Raw genomic sequence first — 20019 nt, 5'->3', positions numbered from 1 at the left:
AGAGACATGGAATTACAGAAATCGATCAAACTTCAACACAAACTTTTAGCATTTTAATTATACATCTAAGAATGCAGAGAGTACCAATGACATACATTAGGTCATCAGAAAAGACAGTAAGAAGCAACCAGCCTAAACATGGTAATTCTCCACAATAGAGAACTATATAATAGAAAACAATCCAGGAATTCCATAACATCCAAACTGTTTATGCAGATATAACCATATTCGGGTTTTCCTCCCTTTTTCTTTCAAAATACCAAAAGCTATTTTAATTACTTGGCAAGCATAGCTTGCTGAGCCTGATTCTCCTGCTGCTGCTGATAGTTAAGAGGCCTCCTGAATAACATGATGTGTGGTTCAGGACGATGAATAGCATAATGGACCCAACCACGACTCTGCTGTACTCCAATCGCACGCCACTCATTCTACAACAAGACCATGAACCAAAATCAAACCTGGAGAACCCAAAAACTAACGAAGATAACAGTATAATACTATTAGCTTCAAACCAAAGCAAATATAGACAAAACAAACCATAAATTGCATATCTCTAATGCTTTGGAAAAACAACAATAGATGACATTGAGCACTAAATACATTCCAATCTTACACAAAAACTGTGCCAATTGGTGTAAATATACCGCACACTATATGATAAGCGTGACAAAACCAGAAATCTTAAGCTTGTGCTACATATGAGCAAGTATAGGAAGAATTAAGCATGCTTTCCTTCAGTACAACATTGGAATACTGTTTATGCTTACTGATCTACTTCAGCAAGACCCAAACAATGAATGCAATGATTTGGTATATTGAAAGCCAATTATGTTCATGATTCATGGACAATCAAATCAGACCCCGTAATTGTGGTTATAAGTAATTCGTTATCAAATTTAATCATTCATGGGAGTTATTAAACTAAACAAGTTCTGAATTCAAATTTGAAACTAAACAAAAAGGCAAAATGAACAACAATGATATGTCAGTAAAACCCTAAGAAGCAAAAAAACATACTTCAGAGAGGAGGCGACTCTTAGGGAGAAGTTTGGCCACTTCAGGAGGAAGAACAACATGCCTGTATGATCACCAAAACAAAAGAAGATCGCAAAAAAAGGTATTTAAAAAAAAACCATCAAAACCTAGCCTTCTGAAAATCGAACAGAATGAACAGGAGAGCAAAAACCAGTGAAATGAAATGAAATTATGTGTTACCTGTATTCGTAAGTATCATCGAAGTATTTCTCAGAGTATTGAATTTGACCCATTATTTTGATTTTGTTAAAAGAGACAACTGATTTTCTTGTTCCGATAGAGATCCAAGTTCAATTTCAGGATTCGATCTGCAAAAAGCGAAGCAACTGAAAAGGGGGAAAAAAAAGAAAAGAAAAAAAGAGATAAATAAATCATCGAAGATTATACAGTCTTTCATTTAAAAAAAGGGGGAAAATTGGGCGTACCTTGAGAGAGTGTGAAAATGAAGAGAGACGGAGAGCTGAGATTGGATTGGAAAACTGGGATTATTCAAAAGAAAAAATAAGAACGAAGGAAGTGAGGTACGATTAAAATTCCTTTATGGCTTTTAAATAACTAAAGAATAACAAAAAATTGAATTTCAAATTTTAAATTTCTCCCGCTTTTTGGAAGAGCAATAATAAATAATCGCTTTATCTTTCCCTTTTTACAATAAAATTCAAACTTAAAATGTCAAGTTGCTTATCCTAAAAAGTGTGTACGTTTTTTTTCTTATATATCAAGCAAACAAGGTAAAATTTTAAGGATATATCTTTGAGCATAATAATTTGTTTAATTTTTTGGGCTTTAAATTTTACAAAATAAAACATTTTAGCCATCATCCAATTTTTAGTCTCTTTTAACCCTAAAACTATACATGAACTTTGGTTTAATATATAACTTTGATTTTGTGCAATTTTATTCATGAAATTTTGATTTAATTCAATTCTCACAAATTTTAATATGGCATCATTTTATGTTTATATATTGCATACAAAAATAATTATATTTATCCCATATAAAAATAAATCGATGCCTTTATTTCTTGAAAGGTGTATGATTGAATTAAAACTAAAGTTTCTTGTATACATTTGAACCACAATCAAAGTTTTATGTGTATAATTACACCAAATTAAAATTTATGTATTAAATTGCACATCGAATCAAAATTAATGTATAATTTTGAGATTTATTCCAATTATTTACCAAAAGAAAATATATGTGTAATACCCGATTTTGGCCCGGGTAAAAGGCCCAAAATACAAACGGGCCGATGTGGCCCAAACCAAACTACAGAAGCCCAAAACCAATGGCCCAAAATCATCAGAAACCCTAGGGTTTCTAATCTTCAGTCGCCACAACCACCAAAGCATCCGCGCACTACTTACGAGCCTCGTACACAGAAGCAAAGAAGAAACAAAGCAGTATATGGCAAGAAAATATTGAAATCGAATCAAGCAGATATAGAAAGATTTCTTTTTCTTGTTTCATGATTGCTATAAAAGCAATCTTAATACACTGTAAAAATGATTCGAAAATCAATAAAAAAACACGAGTATTTTCACAAACAACAGAATACTAATAGGGTACAAAGATCAATCAAGAAATCGAAAGGTTGATATTTTTTCGAGCTTTTATTTCTTTTTAAGTTTATTTTCTTTCTCGCATTTTAGTACAGATAAAAGAAAATAATAAGATGGAGAGGAGTTGAACATACCTGAGGTCGGGTCGTGCGCTATCATCGAAGGTTTTCTTCAGTCGTAAGAGCCACGAAAACCCTTTAGGGTTCCGCTCCGATCGTAACCGAGAAAATAGAGGCCGAAAGGCCCTCCTCTCTTTCTCTATTTTCTATTTTTCTTTTTGAAATACCCAAATCTTTTTTTTCCATTTTTTAAAAGGGGGAAGAGGGATCTAAAAGGGGATTTAGGTTTTGGCCCTCCGACACGGCGGTGCTACGGAGGAATGTGGCGGAGCCACCGCGCGAGCTCGCCGGTGCCATAGGCTGAGCAGAGAAAACAAAATAGGGTTTTGAATTTTTTTTGAAAAGGCGTGAAAATGAAAGTTTTCAGAAAATTTTAGTTTAAATAGGGGTACTAAACAGTACCGTTTTGGAAGCGGTTCTAAATGATTAAAACGGCGTCGTTTAAGCCTGGACCGACCCAAAACCGACCCGGCCCTGATAGGATCCGCGTGTTTTTAAGCGGAGGGGTAAATTTCTCTTTTAGCCCCTCCGCCTTTTAATATTTTTACAATTAAGTTTTTTTATTTTTAAATTTACCCCTTTAACTCTTTTTTTTAAAATTCAATTCGATCCTGATTGAACGACGGCGTTTAGAGGAGGAGGGAAAATTTCCCTTCCAGTCCCTATATGTAATTCGCGCGTTCAATTTAGTCCTTGTGACTTCCCTTATTTGCGAATTTGCCCCAGATTTTTTATTTACAGTTCAATTTAGTCCTTTTTTTTTTTATTTATTTTTTTATTAATTAATTTCAATATATGTAATTATTATTATTTGTTTTTATACATATATGTAATTATCTTTTTTATAATCTATATATATGTATATAATTATTATTCTTTTTATATGTACATGTATATATTTATATATTTTTCTAATGAATATTTTTATATTTATATATGTACATATATATCTATGTTTTATTTATTTATTTTTAAAATGCTTAAATACATACTTATATTTTTAACGATATTTTATAATATATATATATATATATTTCTTTATTGCATTATGTATTTTATATATATAAGTTTTATAACCCAAATTTTATGTGTAAGTTATGTTTACGTCTTTTATTCTTCATAATTTCAATGTATATATTTTGTATTTTTTTCCTTTATATTTTTTTGTTTATTTCCTTCATTTGTTTATCGATTTATGTTTTCATTTATATATTGTTCATTTATTTGATACTCGCATGTCGTTGGTTATTTTTATGTACATTAATTTCGTTTATTTATTTGTTTATATGTCATTGTTGTATTCATTATTGTATTTTACATTCAATGAAACATTCTATCGTTTTTACTCAAAATCACAAAAATGGAAAATTTCAAAAACAAAGGCAATGCTCGTATTTAGAATCTTCGAAAAGATTGAGCCCTAACGTATTGGGTTTCAATTTTCTTCGTTGAAATTAATTATCGAGAATGTTTTTTTTAATCAAACAAAATAAAACTTGTCATCGGGAATTCAATATGTTGTGTCCTAACGTGTTGGATGTGACACGTTGTTTTCTCGAGACAAAGATTTTTTGTAAAAATAAAGAAAATATTGAATGTTTGGGGTTTTAGAAAATTGTGCCCTAACGTATTGGGTTGCGATTTCTTCATAAATTTTAAACAATTAGATATTTTCTTAAATTTTATACAAGTTTTTTTTAGACCAACTCATCTTGAAAAGAATAAAATGTTGTGCCCTAACGCATTGGGTGTGATATTTTTCTTTTCAAAAAGAGAAAGTCTTAATAAATAATTTAATTTAACTAAGGATAGTATTTTTTTAAAACTCTCGACTATAAGACATTAATTAATCAATTTGGTACCAATTTTTGGGCGTTACGAGGGTGCTAATCCTTCCTCGTACGTAACTGACTCCCGAACCCGTTTTTCTAAAACTCGTAGACCAGAGCTATTTTTTTTAGGTGATCCAATCACACCTCAATAAAAGATTGGTGGCGACTCTCAATTTTTGTTTTTTTTTAAGTCGACAACTAATTTTTGTTTTTTTCTAAAAATAAAAAATGGTTTCGACAATATGTATAGGGTGAAGTTGAATTACATTTCATTAATTTTTTTCAATTATGATGCATGCAATGCAATGCAAGGAAGAAGGTGGAGGTGATGCTACGAATAGGGGTGAGCATTCGATCGAATCGAATCGAAAATTTTCGAGTTAATCGAGTTTTTGAATCTCATTTTATCATCCTAACTTTATTTGAAGTTTTCTCGAATCGAGTCGAGTGAGATGGAATTCGAATCGAATCGAATCGAATATATTTGTTCGAGTTAAATTTTAAAAAATAATTTTGGGTCCTTGTAACCATTGTCACCCATCGTAATAAAATTTGTCCACCTTAATCAAAATTTTTATTAACTTTCATCACTTCATAATTTATTTATTAATTTTTTATATATTGGTTAGTTTCTTTGCTTGCTTAGTTGTTTCAATTATCTTGATTCTTGTCACTATGTATTTTAGAATTAAAAATATATTAAACGTAAAAATATGATTTTTGAATAAAAGTTATTTTAAAATAAAACGTGAAATTGATACCAATTTAAAATTTTAACATGAATATTTTATGGCATAATTAATAATTCAATTTTAATATAAATATTCAATATGACTAAACAATTCAATAATATAAATAATAGAAAATGTGAAATTTAATTTAATAATATAAATAGTAGATATAAATAAAATTATTACTATTTATGTTTAGTGATTTTTTGGATAATTTTGATTTTTTATTTGAGAGTAAAGGGTGAGAAGTAAAAGTTTAGGGGAAAAATAAAAAGTTTTGGGAATAAAAGTTTGAGGGAAAGTAAATAGGGGGAGTAAAATTTTGGAGGGAAAATATTAAAAAAATTGGAGGGGGAGGGTTTGGGATAGATGGGAGGTGGGATGGGAAGGAAATAAAAGTTTTAGGGGAAAAGTGGGAGAGAGTAAAAATTTTGGGGGAAAATAAAAGGTTTTGAGGGTTTTTGGGAGTAAAATTTTGAGAAAAAATAAATGGGAGAGTAAAATTTTGGTGGGAAATGGATTTTGGGTAGATTGGGGGGTTGGGAGGGGAGGGGAGTAAAAGTTTTGGGGGGAAAGTGAGAAGGAGTAAAAGTTTTGAGGGAAAAGTAAAAAGGTTTGGGAGTTCGGGATAAAAATGTAAAATATTATAGTTTGATATTCGAATTATTCGAATTATTCGAGTTATTCGAATTCGAAAACTCAACTCGATTCGAACTCGAAATTCGAAAAAAATATTCGAGTTGATTCGAATAACTCGAATAACTCGATTCGTTTAACTCGAAATTCAAATTTTTTTTCGATTTTTTCGAGTCGAATCGAGTTTTGCTCACCCCTAGTTACGAACAGTTTTGAAGTTTGCTTAATATGGAATTAAATTATGATTGCGGACAAGTTTGAGATTTCCAAAAATTGCAAATTTTGCTTTGAAATGAAAAGATACGGGTTTAATTGGAAAGCCATGAAATGAAGGTGTCATTTATTAAAAAAAAAATAGATGAAAGTATTGGTTTTTAGCTTTTATATTAAAATAATATAAAATAAATATTTATTTAAGCTAAAATTAATTACCAAAATATAATGAAATTTATAGTGAAATGGGGGGAGGGGGCACCAAATCAACATTTTTCGTTACTATTTCCCTTGGTAGTTTTTTGGGCTCAAATTGTCACTTGGAGGTAATTTACTTTTAAATGTAACACTCTTCACCCGTTTTAGACGATCAGTATAGGTGGGAGATGTCACTGTAGCGCGTACAAATAATAAATAATAAATTTATTTAAGAATTGAAAGTTAAAAATATTTTTATAAAATATTTAAAATATGTTTTAGATAAAAAATTTCAATTTTAAAAATAACTTCAAATTATTTAGGATTTATTCGGAGTTGATTGGAAGTGATCTGAACCCAAAATGGGGCCAAGAAGGTCCAAACGACATTAAATAGTGCAGGGCTAAAAGAGGCGCAAAGTCACAATGCGAGACTTCTAATGTTGCAAAGAGACTGACTGAGTAATAAAGTCATTACGTAAGAAATGCAAAGTCGCAACGTTGAGTACCGAAGTCGTGGCGTTGCCATTTCGTGGTCACAATGTGACTCAATGAGTACACTTAAAATACTTCAAAATATTTTCTAAAGTCCCTTTATTCATGATGTACATATAATATGCTTACAGATCTCTCAAATATATAAAAAAATCAATACAAAACATTTTAAAATCACAAGCAATAATATCAAAGCAGAGTCACCATGCATATCATTGATTAACCAAAAAAAGAATAGGATAATGAAATAATATGTTGGGCTGAAAAGCTTGAATATAAGCAACATTCAACTAAAAATATGTGGACACTCTAGTACATGCCACAACTAAAAATGTTACTTTTATACTCTTGTAGGTCTCGATGATAGTGTGATGTCTCGATTTGAGCCAGACTTCATGTTAGAATTAAGTGACCCGAATCCTTATTTAAATAAGATACAGTGTTAAAATAAAATAAAAGTAAAATTCCTATAGAACTACACTTCTTTTATTTTATTTTAGAATAAGATTTTTTTAAACCGTATTAAACTCCATCTATTTGATATTGATTAGAATAAGGTGTTTCAATCTTACTACACTCCTATTAGAATATGGTTTTACAAGTCTATAAATAGACATAATCTACTCCTCCTGTAATTATTCGAATTCGACATAGTGAATTTCCTTCTCCTCTACCCGTGGTTTTTTTCTCGAAAGGGTTTCCACATAAAAATATATGTGTTCTTTATTTTTATTTCTCTTTTCTTTGCAATATATTGTCATTACCGACATTCTATTTTTACAAATTGATATTCAAGCTTCCGGGTTGTTCATCTTAATTACAGTAATGGCGTCTTTGAAGTATGAAATTTTGTTGTTGGATCGCAACACCAGATTCGCGTTGTGGCAGATAAAGATGCAGACAGTTCTTGCACAGATGAACTTAGAGGAAGCCCTACTAGGGGTAGATAAGATGCCTTTGACATTGACGGAGGAAGAGAAGAAACGTAATGATCGAAAGGAGTTAACACAGTTATATCTGCATTTGTCTAACAAAATTTTGCAAGATGTGATGAAGGAGAAGACCGCCACTGGATTATGGAAGAGGTTGGAACAAATATGTATGTCAAAAACTCTAACCAACAAGCTGCATATGAAGTAGCGTCTTTATGCTCATCGTTTGGAGGAAGGTGAGTCTGTGCACGAACACTTAATAGTGTTTAAAGAAATTCTTTCAAACTTGGAGGCCATAGAGGTTCAGTATGATAAGAAAGATCTAGGGTTGATTCTACTTTATTCGTTGCCCCCGTCTTATTCAACCTTTAGAGACACGATTTTATATAGCCGTGAGTCTCTCACAGTTGATGAGGTTTATGATTTTTTGACCTCGTATGATAAGATGAAACATCCTGTGGTTAAATTGACTCTCAAGGAGAGGGTCTCATCGTTCGTGAAAGACAATATCAGAATACTAATGATGATCGTGGAAGGACAAATGAATGGAATCCTCGCGGTAAATCTAAGCGTAGATCGAAGTCTTCAAACAGAGGTAAAACTTGTAACTTTTGTAAGAAGAAAAGACATATTAAATCAGAGTTATAAGCTATAGAATAAGATCAAAAGGTAGGTTGCGAATCAAAAGGGAAAACAACCAGAAAATTTTGTTGAAGTTGATGTTGTAGAAGACTACAGCGATAGTGAACTTCTAGTCACTTCTGTCAACAATTTGAAAGTGAGTGAGGAGTGAATCCTTGATTCGGGCTGCACCTTCCACATGAGTCCCAATTGGGATTCGTATACAACTTACGAAACAGTGTCTGAAGATGTTGTTTTGATGAGAAATAATGCTTTGTGTAAAATCACAGGTGTTGGAACAATTAAAGTTAAGATATTTGATGGAGTTGTCAGAACACTTAGTGATGTACGACATGTTTCAGAATTGAAAAGAAATTTAATTTCGTTGAGTACTCTTGATTCAAAAGGGTACAAATAAATAGCTGAAAGTGGGGTTTTAAAGATTTTCAAAGGTTCCTTCGTTGTGATGAAAGGGCAGAGAAAAACTGCCAAGTTATATATTCTGCAGGGTTCTACTGTTACTGGTGATGCAGTTGTCGCTTCCTTTTCCTTGTCAAATGATGATATTACTAAACTTTGACATATGCGCCTAAGGCATATGAGTGTGAATGGCATGACAGAATTGAGCAAAAGAGGACTTTTTGATGGGCAAAAAATTTACAAACTAAAGTTCTGTGAGCACTGCATTTTTGGGAAGCAAAAGAGAGTTCGATTCACCAGAGGATTCCATAACACGAAGGGAACATTAGAGTATATTCATTTTGATCTGTGGGGGCCATCCAGAGTGTCTTCGAGAGGTAGAGCTAATTACATGCTAACTTTTATTGATGATTTTTCCAGAAAAGTTTGAGCGTTCTTCCTAAAGTAGAAAAGTGATGTGTTTTTTGCATTTAAGTCTTGGAAAACTATTATTGAAAAACAGATAAGAAAACAAATAAAGTACCTCTGCACAGACAATGGCTTAGAGTTCTGTTTTGATGAGTTTAATAAACTGTGTAAGTCAGAAGGGATCGTGAGACACTTGACAGTTCGTCATACTCTACAATAAAACGGCATTGTAGAACGAATGAACAGAATAATCATGGAGAAGGTTCGATATATGTTGTCAAATGCTAATTTACCAAAGTTATTTTGAGCCGAAGTAGCCTCTATTGCATGGTTTTTTATCAACTGATCTCTATCCGTTGCCATTGAGAAAAATACTCCACAAGAGGTATGGTCTGGTAATCCTACTGACTATTCTGATTTAAAGATCTTTGGGTGTCCTGCGTATGCTCATGTTGATAATGGAAAATTGGAACCAAGATCCATTAAATGTGTTTTTCTTGGTTCTAAAGATGGTGTAAAAGGGTATAAGTTATGGTGTCCTGAAAATAAAAAAGTTGTGATTAGCAGAGATGTTGTTTTTTATGAAACTACTATGCTACCTAACGTATCTCTTAAAGGCTCTTTCAATAAAGAAAATTAAAAGCAGGTGGAACATCAGATTAATCCAAAATCTACAACAGAGTCGACTCCTCAAGCTAGTATAAAAATTCAGAATAGAGTTGCTTCTTCACCACAATATTCTATCACCAAAAACAGAACTAGAAGAGAAATTAAACCTCCAAAGAAGTATGCCGAGGCTGATCTAGTTGCTTATGCTTTAAATGTGGCTGAAGATATAGATGCAAACCAAGAGCCATCTTATTATTTTGAGGCGGTTAGTTTTGAAGACTCAGAAAAGTGGATGTTTACCATGCAATATGAGATGAAATCACTCCACAAAAATAAAACATGGGATCTTGTGAAACTTCCTAAAGGTAAAAAAGTTGTTTGTTGTAAATGGGTGTTTAAAAAGAAAGAGGGGACTCTAGGAGTTGAAGAACCCAGATATAAAGCAAGGCTTGTTGCAAAGGGTTACAGTCAAATTCCAACTGTGGACTTCACAGATGTGTTGTCCCTGTTGTGAAGCATAGTTCGATTCGAGCTTTGCTTAGTATTGTGGCCATGCATGATTTTGAGCTTGAGCAGTTAGATGTAAAAACTGCATTTTTGTATGGAGAACTTGAGGAGGATATTTACATGCAACAACCAGAGGGTTTTACAATCTTAGAAAAAGAGGACTATGTTTGCTTGCTGAAAAAGTCCCTTTACGATTTGGAAGAACTAGAGATGGAGTCATTAGGTATGTTGATGCTGGTTTTGCTGAAGACCTTGATAGAAGAAGATCTTTTACAGGTTATGTATTTACAATCGGAGGTTGTGCAATCAGTTGGAAAGTCACTTTGCAAACTACAATCACTTTGTCTACCACTGAAGCTGAGTAATGGCAATTACTGAGGCTTGTAAAGAAGCTATTTAGTTGAAAGGACTCTTTAGTGAACTCAATGAAGACCTTCAAATCAATACAGTATTTTGTGACAGTCAGAGTGTCATCTTCCTTACAAAAGATCAAATGTTTCATAAGAGAACAAAACACATAGATGTTCGGTATCATTTTGCTCGTGATATTATTGCTCGTGGTGATATTGTTGTGAGCAAAATTAGTACTCATGAAAATCCTGCAGATATGATGACTAAGTCACTTCCTATAACCAAGTTTGAGCATTGCTTAGACTTGATTGGTGTTCATTGTTGAAGTTAAACCCTTAAGGGGCTTTATAGAAGAGTTGGAGAACTTGTTCGTTGAGAGTTCGCGATGAAGAACTTGTTCATTGAGAATTCGTGTCAAGGTAGAGATTGTTAGAACTAAGTGACTTGAATCTTTATTTAAATAAAATACAGTGGTAAAATAAAATAAAAGTAAAATCCCTATAGAACTACACTTCTTTTATTTTATTTTAGAATAAGGTTTTTTAAACCTTATTAAACTCCATCTATTTGATATTGATTAGAATAAGGTGTTTCAATCTTACTACGCTCTTATTAGAATATGGTTTTACAAGCCTATAAATAGACATAATCTACTCCTCTTGTAATTATTCAAATTTGACATAATGAATTTTGTTCTCACCTGCCCGTGGTTTTTTTCCCGAAAGAGTTTCCACGTAAAAATTTGTATGTTTTTTATTTTTATTTCTCTTTTCTTTGCGATATATTGTTATTACCGACATTTTATTTTTACACTTCAAGACTTCTTGAATCAACAATCTATGTATAAAAACAACGACGCATAAACAAATAATTTTTAGTAAGTTCAAATGAAATTCACGATACTTAACTTGTTGGAGATGAACATACCAAATACCATAAGAAAAATAAACAATACCATTACTAATCACAACTACAACACATACGGCAAATTAAGCATGAAAACTTATAAACGTGTCAATAATTTCAACTTTCATTACACATGTAACATAGTAAGGCATGTATAATCATTAATCTTTCATTCAAGTCCATATCTCAACCATTCTGTATTCATTTTCAATAGTCAAACATTTATCTAAATAAAGATTTTCACCCAATGTAACCTTAGTAAAATGGACTTGGACACACGAGAATCCACCACCACACCAAAAGTGCTCATGAGACAGAACTACACCACACTAAGACACATAAGTGCAAAGCTCGAAGGCATCATGTACATCCTTCCACCACACCAAGATTCTCTGAAGAGACAATGTACATTCGATGATCTGTAACAAATGCTAAACCAGGAAATGACATGATATAGCCCTAACTCTATAACAACTCGTACGTAAATATGCCTATGACCCTAATTGGCATGTCAACCGTATCCTAACATTTTTATCAAGTTTACATAGACACAAAAATCGAGAGAGCATTTACAATTAAGTCTCGTTGTGCATAATTATAACATTCATAAATAGTCATGGTTTACAAAGCTCATTTGATTTTCCTATTCTTTCAACACATAGCATCATAAATCTAACATACATTCACATTATGGAAGTCAACCATACCATTGTACACATATAATATCTCATTTCAACTTTCTCATTGCAACAACTATTTAATATTTCTTTTAAATGTACAACCATGTTTTCATGTTACCACTATCATGTCAACTATATTGATTTTATACTATATTTCCACATTCAAATAACACATGTCATAAATTAAATAATTAGCATACACAACAACATGACAATATAGCAAGTTCTTGTTGGATCTAGTGTCCTAAGTTTAGTATTTTCATCTATGTACACTTGTAATTTTTTTCAATGATTGGTTAATAAAATAATTATTGGATTACATTAATACTTTGTATATTGTTCTCGCATGGTTTTTGCATGTAAAGTAAAATAGAATCAAATATTAGTTCACTGGTTGTCTAATGTTTAACTGATACTAAGTAGTATTACGTGGTCGGATCATAATACGAAAAGACAACATGTATTAGTAAACAAACCTAAACATATCCTTAGTCTAATCGAAAATGAGCAAATTGATTAAAAGATCAATATGTCATCTATCAAGTCCAATGGGGGAGATGCCTTGTCTTGGGCATCGGAAGGGATGACTCCCAGAAAATAGAGACATAGATGTGACTGACTGAACTGACAATACATTGGACTGGACCTAAGAAGAATAGATCTTGAATCCATTTATGGATTTATTCACTTGTGACGTTCATAGTGTGACATACCTAAATCCTAAGTGGATGACACACTATGCATGTGTGACTTGTATATTTTAATGTAAGTAAAAGTCTAAGTTCAAATAGATAAGAAACTAGATGTTGGAGCGTTGGGTATACGACTTCTGCAATATGTAATGTTATTCACAACAGTGCAATTCATAACCCGAGACTTGGGTAAATGATATCCTTTCATTAGAATTACATGGTTGATGAAAAGTAAATATGGTCACAGGTTGTTCGTCTTTGTGATAAATGATTTGATTACTATTTGATAGTAATTGCCTTTTCATGAAGGAATATGTAATGGTTACCATGAGATAAAATAAGATCATGTTGGGAGAACAAATATTATCCCAAAGAGATTAAGGATATCCTATGAGGGTAACACACTTATGACAAGGTCATTAGACGAGCATTGATCGAGTTGCTTTTGTAATGGTATGTCGTTGGGAAGAGCTTAGTCACGATACCATAGTGAAATGACTTCATGACTAAACGAGTTTATAATTAGTAGGTGAAAATTTGAAACTTAATTATAAATTATTTGAGCCTAAGTCGCTTATGTCTAATCGGCCCCTCTACTAGCTCGTTGAAACAAGAAATGAATTGCGTGTTGAATCAAATGAATAGAAATGATGGAAATGAAAATAAAAAAAAATAGAAATATTTGGAAATGAATGCGGTTTTCTCCAAAACGAAAATGACCTGAAAATGAATTTCTGGTTTTTGAATTAAATGAAATTCAAAAATAGAAATAAATCATTTGATCATAGTAAACCCGTTAAATGTATAAATATTAAATATATTTTCTTATAGATTCTTTTACGGTAAAGTCGTCATGATTTTAACGGAATTAGAATTGGGTTGAGAAGATTATTTAATTGGGAAAAATAATTGAGATGTTTATTTTGGGAAATAAAAAAATAAATATCGGGTTAGATCGAATTATAAAGTACTTGTAATTGGACCCGATATAAAAGATGTCCAAAAGCCCTTATGTTAAAAGGGAGGAACGACAAACCCCAGTAATTAACTTGGGTTGTCGCCCCCTATACCTCTAGTTAGACTAGGAATTCGTTTTTCTAGTTGAAATAAACTTCTACAAGTCAACAAGGGTTTTACGTATTCTCCCTATAAATAGATGGCACTAGTAGATCTATTTACACAACTTTAAGATATTGTTACTCTGCCCGAAAATAGTGAGAGTTTATTCTCAAATAGTAAATTTATTTTCTGGAATAACAATTATGACAGTTTCTATTGGGAAGATATTTTCGTTTTCACACTAAAAGTAAAGAAAACTATTTCTAGTTCTATGTTTGTTCGAATCGTTTGAGCCCACACTCAAAATAGTTTGTGGTATGAAAATAGCGGAAAAGGTCATTCGGTTGAAAGCCAATAACGAAAAGGATTCGTCTAGTCAAAAACATAGGTGCAATTTTTTGAATAATATAACTGGGCTAAATAAATAAATAATCAAAAACAAAATGATACCCAATATGTTTGGGCTAGTTCCTACTGACTGCAAAAATAAAACAAAACTTGGGCTACATAGTTTGCCCAATAAAAATGAACATAAAGAAAAATGGAAAAAGAAACGACAAAGCAAAAAGAAAAAATAAATGCCCAGTCACTTCAAACAGCTGGACGAAATTAATTTTCCACCTTTTCATGTTGACTCGTCCCTTCTGTTTCCAAAGATAACAGTTACCAAAAAAATTTTCTTCAATCTGTTATCATTATCAAAATCCCTTTTCTGCTAAAAAACTTTTCAGGCCGGATTCTTGCTTTACTCTTCCTCCAACGCTCCATCAATTCCATCACTGACTCAGCCATTAAATGTATCAGATTTCCCCAAATCTTATTTCTGTTTGCTACTCCTTCCAACAGTCACCTTTGTTCTCACAATCTTAAAATCTTGGGTTCATCCTTTCAGCAACTAGACGAACGGTATTCGGAATCGCCCCAACCAGGTAATGTTCTTCTCCCTTCTTTAAAGTTTCAATGGCAATCGAATGGGCAACAATATTTGCATTTCTCGGAATGTAACAAAAACAGATGCTATTAAAAGTGATTTTAAGCTCTTGAATATCTCTGATGAGTGCTCCGATGACCGATTTGTCCTGTTCTGAACTTTGACACTTTTTGATAATTGTTTTCGAATCTCCCTTTATTTGTAAATCTGTAAGCCCCATAGATCTCACTAACTCTAAAGCTTGTAACCCTGCATGTGCCTCTGCCGCGAATGGAGTTGCAATATTGGTGTGAATGACTGACTTTGAGACCAAAATCTCCCCTCCCTCACCTCTGACAAGTAAACCCGAAGTAGATCTTGCATTTTGCTGGTCAAAGGCCGCATCAAAATAGATGGAGGTTCTCGTACTACTCTCTTCAGTTTGCGGGGCACCATCATCTGCCAAGATAAGTTTCTTCTCCTCGATTCCTTTAAGCTCAGCGAAAAAATCTGAAATTTTATAAGAGATATCCCTGGCTGTTGTTTGTCTATTTTCGTAAACTAGTTTGTTTCTGCTTGTCCAGATGGTCCAAAGACCGCAACAGAAGATTTGACATTGTTCCGTTGTACCACGACTAAAAACCCATGTAAGCCCGTTCCAAAAAGTATCTTGAGCATTATTAAGCACCCATGATAACTGTGTGAATCTCCAAACGTCTTTTGTTGTAGAGCATTCACGAAAGATATGATTGCAATCCTCCTCTTCCAGTTTACAACGAGGACATCGAGCATCTGCAACTATTCGTTTTTCTTCAGATTAGCAAAACTAGGAAAGAAGTTCCAAGAGAATCCCCATATTGAAGCTTTTATTTTTGAGGGAATTTGTAGATTCCAAAGTTTTTTGTAAAAAGCTTTAGTCTCAGTTTGTAAATTAATAGGAATTTGAGTACCCTATTGTAATAGTTTGTAAGCGCTTCGAACCGAAAAAATGCCAGAAAGTTCTCCTCTCCAGACTTGAAAATCTTCAGTTGCTGTCGTTGCCAGTGGAATTTGCAAGATCTTTTTAACAACTTCAGCATTAAAGGTAATAGAAAGTATGTCAGCTTTCCACTGTCTTTTATCTGCATTAATCAAATCCGAGACTAACTTTATATTTCCATCTCTCTGATGATTTTGCAATCTGTCGTCTTCACTGCTCGAAATCCAGAGGTCCTCCCAAACGGTAATACGATCTCCTTTGCCAACCCTCCAGCAAAGTCCTTTTTCAAGGATTCCTCTTGCCGACCAGATACTCTTCCAGGTAAGCGAAGGTAAATTTCCTAATTGAGCCTTTAGAAAACACGCATTCGGATAGTATTTAGCTTTCAATACTCGGCCTAGCAAAGATTCTGGATAATTAATAAGACGCCAAGCCTGTTTAGCTAATAATGCGATATTAAATTTGTCAAGTTTTCTAAATCCAAGTCCGTCTGCTTCTTTTAAGTCACATACCTCTTTCCACGTACACCAATGAATCCCCTTCTTGCCCCTATTCTTCCCCTACTAGAATCTGGCAATTATACCTTCTAATTCATTGCAAAGAGACTTAGGAAGTAAAAAGCACGCCATCGAATAAGTTGGAATTGACTGTAAAACTGCCTTAATAAAAACCTGTTTTCCCCCTTAAGAGAGAAATTTGACACTCCAATTATCAATTCTTTGTTTTAAACTGTCCTTCAACCTCTGAAATGATGCCTTCTTTCCTCTGCCCACTAAATTTGGAAGTCCTAAGTACCTTTCTGGATTGCTCGAACTATGAACACCGAGCATCCCAACAATAGTCGTTTTTACATCCTCTTGTGTATTTGTACTGAAGAAGATTGTGGACTTATTATAGTTAACACATTGACCAGAACTAATCTCATATTCTTTTAAGATATTCTTCAAAACAGTAGCTCCTCTTTCTGTGGCTTCTCCAAACAGAATGCAATCATCTGCAAATAATAAATGTGAAATCAGCGGACCGTTTCTGCTAACTCTCACTCCACGACTTAAATTAACTTCCGTTGCTTGCCTTAGAAGGCTAGAAATTCCTTCCCCATAAAACAGAAATAAAAATGGGCTCAAAGGATCTCCTTGTCTAAGGCCTCTAGACAGGAAGAAACTATTTCCATTGACGCCATTAAGAACCACTGAATATGATACTGTAGAAACACATTTCATCAGCTTTTCAACCCACTCTGGATCAAAACCTAATTTCTTCATTATTTCTTCGAAAAGCACCATTCAACCCTGTCATATGCCTTACTCATATCTAATTTCACTGCCATAAGCCCTTTTTTCCCGAATCTTTTATTCTTTAAAGAATGAAGAACTTCATATGCTAATAAAACATTATCACTAATTAGTCTCCCAGGAACGAAAGCACTTTGAGCTTCGTCAATACATCTATTCATCACGAGACGGAGACGGTTTGCAATAACTTTAGCCAACAACTTATAAAGCACATTACATAGACTGATTGGTCTAAAATTGGAAATATTCACAGGATTAGGAATTTTAGGGATTAAAATTATATTCGTTTTATTAATCGAGGTAACATCCATACCTCCATTCAGAAGAGTAAGGCAGAACGAAGTAACTTCCTCTCCGATAATTGACCAGCATTTCTGATAAAAAATTACCGGAAATCCATCTTCTCCTGGTGCTTTTGTTGGGCCTAATTCTGAAAGTGCCACACATATCTCTTCTTTTATGTAATTTTCCTTCAATTTCTGATTGTCCTCTTCAAATATGCATTGCTTGATTCCCGCCATAATTTTATCGTAATCTCCCTTCCTCCGCTTTTGGAAATAACACCTGGTAATTTCTTCCATTTCTGCCATATCATCAGTTACCTTACCATCATCAGATTGCATTCTGTTGATAAAATCTTTCTAACGTTTTTGAGTTGCCTGTTTATGAAAGAATGCTGTATTTTTGTCCCCAAATTTTAGCCAATTAATCCTCGCCCTTTGTTCCCAATAGCTCTCATCTTTTTCATTCTCAAGATTAAGATGAATTTTTGTATCAATGAGCTCTATTAAATTTTCATCGTTTCTTTCACTCTCCTCCAACCTGCCCAGCTTTGAGATAAGTAACATTTTCCTCCCCTTCCTGCTCTTTTGTATCTTATCGGCCCATATCGTAAGGCCCCTCTTCAAACTTTCCATCTTACTCAGCACGTCACCCTTGGCCATCCCCCAAATACTTTTAACTTCAGAATAAAAGCTTTCCTCAAGCATCCACCATGCTTCAAATTGAAATCCTCTAGCAAATCTTCTCTTATCTTCCTGCTTGGTAGTAATGAGCAGCGGACAGTGATCTGAAAACGAATGAGACATGTCTAACCTGAAACTCCGGGAATAAAGAAATCCATTCTTCCATAGCCACTCCTCTGTCCAATCGTTCCCGAATATTTGTTTCTGGTAGATTACCTCTTTCCCAAGTGAACCATCGTCCAGAGAATCCCATCTCTCTAAGATTACAATCCTCTAAAGCAGTTCTGAATGCTTCTATTCTCCCTTCCTCACGAGGTAAACCCCCCTACTTTTCTGCGCCATACAAAATTTCGTTAAAGTCACCACAAACCATCCAAGGCAACTCACTTGCGTTACTCAAATATCGCAGCAAATTCCATGATTCTTCCTTATTCGAATAAGGAGAACCATAAAAACCGGTAAATCTCCAATTCTTTCCTCTCTCCACGTCCTCAATAAGCACATCGATATGATTTTTGGAATAGCTTTGAAGTCTGATACCGATATCCCTACGCCAAGCCAAACATAATCCACCTCGAGACCCTGTCGCATCCACTTCAATTCCGTTAAGAAATCCACACCTTCTTCGAATTTGTTCCATTCTCCTACTGTCAACTTTTGTCTCCATAAAGAAGACTATATGGGGATTATATAACCTCGGCCAAGTCTTGAAGTCTATGCCTCGCTCGTGGGTTCCCCAAACCCCGAACATTCCAGCTTAAGATTTTCATTGTGCCCGGTCGGCTTACCTTTTGGCAGCCGTCGATATATCAGCAATAACCTTTTGGCAGCCGTCGATATATCAGCCGTCGATATATCCCCAAACCCCAAACCCCCTTGCTCTCTTTTTCCCTTCCTCCAACGTTAACACCCTATCCTCTGAATCATGATCCATCAAAGTATACGAACTTTCGCCCTTTTTGAAGATTGATGACTGTCCTTCCAGATTAAATCCTAGTATAGGATCTAAATTTCTATGTTGTCCCAATCTTCCCCTTGAAACTCCCTATTCTTTCGTTCCATCCTAATCTTCTTCCTCTTTTCGCAACCAGACGCTATTCATCGCCAGAGCTCTTCGAGATTGAGCTCTCAAGGATAGATCCCATCCCATCACCCTAACTTCTACTCCTACCGCCATCTTCGCTTCACAAAAAGAGTCGTTGTGTCCTAATCGCCCACAATAGAAGCAAAAAAGAGATAGCCGCTCGTATTTAAATCTAACATATGAACTTTTCCCAAAAAATAAAATCTGTTTCTTTCTTTTCAGGGGGTATCTGACATCAATTTGAACTCTGATTCTCATAAAATAACGGATTTCTTTCCCCAGATTTGACCCATCGTACTCTATATGAGTGCCTATAAAATTTCCCAATTGAATTGCCAGCCTTTCTGAAATATAACCTGCAGGAATGTCATGGATTTGAACCCAAAAAGGGGTAAAAATCAAAGGAAAAATTAAAGGATCTTCCGTCAATTGCAACTTATGAAGAAGTAGTAGATGATTGTTAAATGTCCACGGGGACCCCTTTAACACCCTCTCCATGTCCATAACATGAAAAACCGAAATAGATACCTTTTCCCCTAAATCACGAATTTGCACCCCTTAACTGGATGCCAAAGATTGGCCAATGTACTTTTCATCGCTGGAAAGTGAATAATACTAGCAGTTAAAAAGCATCCCACTAATTTAAAAGTCTCTACCTTTGTTTCTGTGCTTGATTCAAAATCAAACTGTAAAATTTCTTCTTCTTCCTCATTGATCTTCAGTTCAGCAAACGCTGCCTCCATAGTCGAAGATGAAAACCGAATCAAAACACCAAATCGCA

At 33.9% G+C, this 20019-nt stretch overlaps 1 protein-coding gene across 2 annotated transcripts; it reads right to left on the bottom strand.

The window, feature by feature from the left end:
* Positions 1–31: 31 nt before the first annotated feature.
* On the bottom strand, positions 32–1620 carry LOC105792062 (cyclin-dependent kinases regulatory subunit 1). Of its 2 annotated transcripts, none has more exons than XM_012620451.2 (4): positions 1461–1620; positions 1216–1343; positions 1018–1078; positions 32–428 (listed from the first exon to the last, which is right to left on the bottom strand). In XM_012620451.2, exons 2-4 carry the CDS (start codon positions 1266–1268, stop codon positions 276–278), a joined length of 267 nt encoding a protein of 88 aa, XP_012475905.1. In that variant the 5' UTR covers positions 1269–1343; positions 1461–1620; the 3' UTR covers positions 32–275. The 2 variants fall into 2 exon arrangements, with proteins under 2 accessions (XP_012475905.1, XP_012475898.1); XM_012620444.2 differs by having other exon boundaries at positions 1216–1361; positions 1461–1608.
* Positions 1621–20019: the final 18399 nt, after the last annotated feature.

This window comes from Gossypium raimondii, chromosome 7 (genome assembly GCF_025698545.1).
Source record: "Gossypium raimondii isolate GPD5lz chromosome 7, ASM2569854v1, whole genome shotgun sequence".
Lineage (NCBI taxonomy): Eukaryota > Viridiplantae > Streptophyta > Magnoliopsida > Malvales > Malvaceae > Gossypium > Gossypium raimondii.
This window is presented reverse-complemented; position numbering and strand designations above follow the sequence as displayed.